The 6,195-nt window shown below is 43.8% G+C and overlaps 1 protein-coding gene across 1 annotated transcript; it reads left to right on the top strand.

Moving 5' to 3' along the window:
• Positions 1–306: 306 nt before the first annotated feature.
• On the top strand, positions 307–5,960 carry LOC146688190 (kidney mitochondrial carrier protein 1). The gene is made up of 9 exons (XM_085439268.1): positions 307–585; positions 682–829; positions 1,120–1,214; positions 1,500–1,585; positions 2,358–2,453; positions 2,543–2,667; positions 3,187–3,310; positions 4,204–4,284; positions 4,743–5,960. The coding sequence occupies exons 1-9, from the start codon at positions 522–524 to the stop codon at positions 4,782–4,784; spliced, it is 861 nt and encodes a 286-aa protein (XP_085295394.1). The 5' UTR covers positions 307–521; the 3' UTR covers positions 4,785–5,960.
• Positions 5,961–6,195: the final 235 nt, after the last annotated feature.

Raw genomic sequence — 6,195 nt, forward strand, 5'->3', positions numbered from 1 at the left:
ACCCCCAGTACAGTACAGTCTTCAATTTTTAACTATGGGTTTCATTAAAATAAAAATACAAATAATAATATTAAATAAATCTCCTTGTACACAGAAACTAAATATAATTTAATTACAGTGTGAGAAATTAGAGACCAGTTTTATTATATTTGAAAATTATCTTTATCCAGTCAAATTAAATTGTTTTAGAGTGTGAGTGACTGCAAAAGAAGCAACAGTGTCGGCTACTTTAAAGCCTCTGGGCATCTTTCTGCAATTGGACACGGTTGCCTAGCAGCAAGCATTTAGGCGGGGACAGTGGAGGCAGTGAGCAGAGTAGGAAAGAGGGGGCGGGGCTCCTTTCCAACTCAGCAGGGGAGGAGGGCTGTTGGGCTGGGCTCCCCAGACTGAAACGCGGCTTTCAAGTTGGTGGTAGTAACCCCACTGTTAGCATTGCTGCCCCTTCCAACCCATCTACCTTCCTCTCTAATCAGCGGCTAGTCGGTGGTTTTTAACAGTGCACTCGGTACTAGCGTGGGAAGATGTCTAACGTCAACTGGAAGCCCTTTGTTTTCGGCGGGTTGGCTTCAGTGACGGCGGAATGTGGTGAGTGATGAAGCTAGGCCGAGCAGCGTGACTTCCTGTTGATTATTAATTATTTACAGTGTCGCGTGAGTGTTAATACAATGCTCTGTGTTGCAGGAACATTTCCAATCGACCTAGCCAAGACGCGCCTTCAGGTACAAGGTCAGGTGGGCGATAGCAAGTACCGAGAGATCCGCTACCGAGGCATGCTGCACGCTATAATGAGAATCGGAAGAGAGGAGGGGCTCCGAGCTCTGTATTCAGGGTCAGTAGGACGGACTCGCATGCTAGTGTTGTACGTGGGGTCTCCATAGCCTCGGCTCCCAAACGTAACTGCATTAAGATCTGACAAAGCTTTTCAACAAATTCCTTGTGTGTTTCTGTATGTTCAGAAATTTTTACACTTCCTCTCTTTCGGTACACTTCCTTTTTTGCTGACAGCCACATCAAAACCTCTTCCTCTTCTCTCGAAAGAGAAGCTCTGTTTTAGATTAGCCAAAAACCTTCAGAGATACTGCTGAACTGGGCAATGAAAGTAAACTTCCTTTGTTGCAGGATTGCTCCTGCCATGCTACGGCAGGCCTCCTACGGGACCATAAAAATTGGCACATACCAGAGCTTTAAGAGGCTACTGGTTGAAAGGCCAGAGGGTGAGTCTCAGTTTCTCTTTCTCTGTCTGAAACAAACACACACACAACCACACACTCAGCCTGCTGTTTATGGCAACATGTGCACATTCCTCTTGAAGGTCACAGATGAGGCACAGATGTGCACGTGTGTGACCTACTTAAACATGTATCCTCACTTTTCCTCATCTGAGAGCTCTTTGTAACAGTCAGCGCCTGCAGTGAAACACTGAAAACTGACTGCTGCCCAATATCAAACGCAGCTTGTTCACAGTTACAGCCTGCCTCCCACTCGCTCTTCTCTTTCAGACGAGACGCTGTTGACTAATGTGTTGTGTGGCATTCTCTCCGGTGTCATCTCTTCCTCCATCGCCAACCCTACTGATGTGCTTAAGGTAACTATTTACACACATGAGGGTCGTTTCGGATCTTGTGTTCTCTTTATCAGATGGCAGTAGGACACGTCTGACAGGTTTTTGGAACTGTGGTGAGGCCTGGAGCCATTTTTTTTGCAGATACAGACTGCAGCTTTTTCACTTTTGTTCTGTTGTATAAGGAGTTGTAGTCTTGAGGAAGCAATGTCTTCTTTTTTTCCCCAAGTCTTAACTTTTGTTAAGTGGAATGAAGGACACCGAGGTGTCCCTGTGACCTCAATTATGTGTTATTTATAGAGTGAAACCTCACAGTTTTAGCATAGTGTTCTGTAAATGATATGCGTGCAGGACTGCCAGTGCTTGTCTGTGCTCAGACTGTGTCCTGGCTAGGCGTGGCTTTTTTTAAAACTCCTTGTAAGCCACATGACCTTCTGTCTGCAGTCTATTAAGGGTTAACAGGGTAATACACGGGCCTGCTGTTGGGGAACATTATGTTTTGATCACATTGTGTACTAGCTGCGCATGCCAAGCCTTTCACTGAGCCAAGAAATAAACCAGGCCTGATTTGCTAACAAGTCAAGGATGGGCTGGAGGGTTCTTGGAAGTGGGGATTGGGAAAATACTTTTGAGTACTGAGCTTGCCAAAAACAATTCCAGCAAACTTTTAAATTCCAATAGAAGCCCAAGAAATACACACTCCCCTAAGTTGGCTTTGCAGCGTTACACATCGTTTGTGCACTCTTGCCCTTTTCAAGTTCAACTTCGTAACATTCACCTCTTTCTGTCCTCCCAGATCCGCATGCAAGCTCAGGGAAATGTGATCCAGGGCAGTATGATGGGCAATTTCATTAATATCTACCAGGAGGAGGGGACCAGAGGACTGTGGAAGGTGCAGAGAAGCTTCAAAAATGACAGCAGTATATACAGCATTGAGATAGTACAGGCACCCAACTTTAACCTTTTCTCTCTCCGCATCAGGGTGTCTCTCTAACAGCTCAGAGGGCAGCTATCGTGGTCGGGGTGGAGCTTCCAGTCTACGACCTCACCAAGAAGCATCTCATCCTGTCAGGTTACATGGGGGACACCGTGTACACACACTTCTTGTGAGTTTGAACTGGCTCCTCTTTGGCTATCGTGTCATGTGGTGCAATAACATTCAGGAAATTGCTTGCAAGTGGGGCGTATTCTAATACATTCAGGTGGACTCGAGCCAGAAAAACAGATCAAATACAGATTTTGGCTCATTGTTTGAAAGGAAGGGTTTTTTTGTTTTGTTTTTTCATAAAAATCCTTAAAATAAAAAGGTCTTCCTGAGAATATCTGTTATACAGACAGGTATTGTGCTGTATTGTAGAGATTACTCAGCACTCCCAGCGGAAACCATTTCACAGTATTCCTCTTAGTTATTTCAGGATGTCTGCTCAGAGCTGCAGTGATGCCAAGTTTGTACCTGCCAGAGACTTCAGTGATTGTATTTATAGCAGCAAATGCCATGTGGGTACTTGGACGAGGCTGAGAATATTTTCTGTTTGTACTGGTGGTGTACACACTACCATAAAGACTGTTTTTAGTACCAGCAACATAGCTAAGGGACATAATGCATTTACCCTTATGGTCAACAGGTCCAGCTTTGTGTGCGGCTTGGCGGGGGCTCTGGCATCAAATCCAGTGGACGTGGTCCGGACACGCATGATGAACCAGAGAGGAGGAGCGCTGTACCAGGGAACATTAGACTGTCTGCTGCAGGTCAGTCAGAACCCCTGAAACGTGCTTAGATTCTGTTGCCCTCTAGGTAAAGAGTTACTCCATCGATTTTTGAATCAAGTCTTCTCATCATGTAAACACAGACACAGTCTTGAAAAAGAAGGCACTTGGACTGCTTTAAGCTTGTGAAGATATTTCAGCTCTCATCCAAGATGCTTCTTCAGCCCTAAAAACAAATGTAATCGATGTTTCAAAGGAAGATTGATATTTCCGTCTGCAGTAATAATACGGTGCTGACCTTCTCGCCCTTTCATTCATGCACATATATGGAAATTCAGAATCAGCATGAAGGCTAATTTGGAGTAGGGTACAAAGTGGCTTGCAGATGTGCAGCAACTGCGGATAAGGTGAAGCAGCTTAAATGCTGTACTTTATATTTGATTTGTCATTAGAATGTGTAGGAGAGCATCGACAGGGCTGTCAGCTGGAGTGGATCGAGAATTAGGCTGAACGTCACTTTGTGACTGGCCTGAACTAATTTTGTGCTCTATTTGTATCACATGTAAAATGTGAGAAAATGATCCCTGATGAAAATTAGTGCAGGGGAGACAGTTAAGCAAAAAGAGAGGAGCATTCTGGGAAGTACAGGATCTAGTGGTTTGGTTTTTCATGCAAAAACCCATCTTTATTGAGCTGTGGAATACTTTTTAAAATGCAGACATCTTCATGACTTTCAGCAGCTGTGAAGTTTAGACATTTCCATTAGTTGGTCATGTATGATTTTTTTTTTTTTTCTTGATGGTACATAATTACTGTCATAGCAAAGTTGAATATCCAGATCAGACCTTAATTTCACTCGTTCTTCAGTTCCTGTAAATAGATGCGCAGAGTGGGTGATCATCAGAGAGTAAAGAGTGTTTGTTTTCTTCTTTCAGACGTGGCGCTCTGAAGGCTTCATGGCCCTCTACAAGGGTTTCTTCCCCAACTGGCTGCGCCTAGGACCATGGAACATCATTGTATCCTTTCCAACTCCACACAGATGTTGTGATCTGTATATATAGATAGGTATCCTCTGTGGTGCGACACCTTCTAAACTGTAGGAAATTCTCTTATGTATTTGCTGCCTTTGTTTCACTGAGGAAGGCTTTGTTAAACGCTCGCTAACTCTTTTATTAACTCTGTGAAACTACTGGTACTGATTAGAGGCAAATAGCTGCATGTGATGGAAATAGGGAAAGGTGTGGAGAGTGAACATTATCAAAGGCTAAGACTGGATTAAAGGTGATTGAACAGGGAAATAAAGGCTGGCAGATACTCACTGTGCTCCAACCAGGCCTGAAAGATCTAATGAGATTAGTTCTTTTTGGAGCAGAAATCAAAGTAACAAGAGAGACTCGGTGGTGCCACTCATTCTGACCAAAAAAAACAAAGTCCACTCCTCTTTTTTCTTAAGTTCCTTTACTCCAATTTTCAGTTCTTCCTCACCTATGAACAGCTGAAGCAGATCAGCGTGTGATCAGCAGAACAACATGGCGGAGATGAGTGTGAGCGCACGCTCCAAGAGGAGCTGAGAGGACCAAGATTGGGAAAGCGAGCTTGATGGAACCAGCAAGGGGAAAGGGGAACGCACATGTAGACCTGCTTGAAGGGTCAGAATGTGAATTTGCCAGATTCGTGTCTGGAGTGTCTCCTGAAGCCTATGGTGAATGTGGACACAGCACACACACAGATCCATGTATTTCATACTTTTTCTCATCTAAATGCTACGTCAGGCTAAGCAACTTTACATTTGCTATACAATTCCCTCAGATTCACGTGGCCTGATTTACTGACTGGGAACCAACAGTCCCAGGAACTTTGCTTAAAGGTGGCTCTAAAGTCACAGGGAAAACACGAGGCTTCTACACTTTTTAAGTGCTCTATAACCGAGTGCCTTAGTTTGAGATGCGGGGCTGTCTGAGCTCTACGCTGCATAAGGACAGCAGCTGACAATCGCCATAATCACTCCCTTTATGAATAGATTGAAAAGATGTTTAGTGTGCACGAGGTGACAAACTTAAATGTGAATATTGTATTTGGGTTTTTTTGTTTAGTTTTTTTTATTAATTTATGTGTTTCTAAATTTAAAGAGACGGGTGTGTGAAAAGGTAAAATTATTTCAAAGAGTTTTCCCTGAGGTGTTTAGCAAAGAGCTGGGAATAATCCTGGCGTGCTGTAATAAATGAGTTTCATAAACAGCTCCTTGTCCATATGTGGTGATTAGTGGTCTCTCATGCCAGCAAGTGGAGACGGTGAGTGTGACCTCAGGCAGCTGAGGGTTGACTGTGCTCCCCGTTATGTTATCATTTGGTCTGCTGGAGGAAAAAAGAGTTACATAAACCTACGTATTATATCAGCTCCAGGTTCAGCCCGCTGAGCCGGCTGCCGTGGCGTTGTTTATGCTTTAAGGCGCCCAAACTGCTGCACGCGAGCCGCAATTAACGCCAAATGTATTTCTATATACTGCATTTGCTGTAAATGTGAGCTTTTATTGTGAGGAATGAATATGCCGCTGGCTGTTATGTGTGTATGCGTGTGTGTGAGCTATTGCTGCTGCCAAAGTATAAGCCAGTGTAACTTTTGTTATACCTTGTTGATGTAAATGCCCCATGTATATTTGAAATGATTAAAAATAAAGGACATGGATTTTTCACAGTATTGTCCTTTCCTGGTACCACAGTGTGGCACTGTGGAGCTACACACTCACCTCAGCATAACTGAATACACCAGTATCTGTTTATTATGAGTTTTTGTTGTTTTAATTCCCAAACCTCAGCTTTGAGGCCACAAATCTAGCACAGTCGTGTTTCTCGGGGATCGCCTGGTTCCTTTCAAACGTGTTCAAGCGGCATCCCACGAACGTTATGAATTTTTCAGGGGGAATATAA

The sequence above is a fragment of the Copadichromis virginalis genome, linkage group LG18 (assembly GCF_057382275.1).
Source record: "Copadichromis virginalis isolate Kocher_CV1m ecotype Utaka linkage group LG18, C_Virginalis_male_GT1.1, whole genome shotgun sequence".
Taxonomy (NCBI): Eukaryota; Metazoa; Chordata; class Actinopteri; order Cichliformes; family Cichlidae; genus Copadichromis; species Copadichromis virginalis.

Bases quoted from the DNA above. Each gene is read 5' to 3' on its own strand.
- LOC146688190 (XM_085439268.1), top strand. From the start codon at position 522: ATGTCTAACGTCAACTGGAAGCCCTTTGTTTTCGGCGGGTTGGCTTCA. The intron at 830-1,119 runs GTCAGTAGGACG...CCTTTGTTGCAG, and splicing joins CTCCGAGCTCTGTATTCAGG to GATTGCTCCTGCCATGCTAC. The intron at 3,311-4,203 runs GTCAGTCAGAAC...TTCTTCTTTCAG, and splicing joins CATTAGACTGTCTGCTGCAG to ACGTGGCGCTCTGAAGGCTT.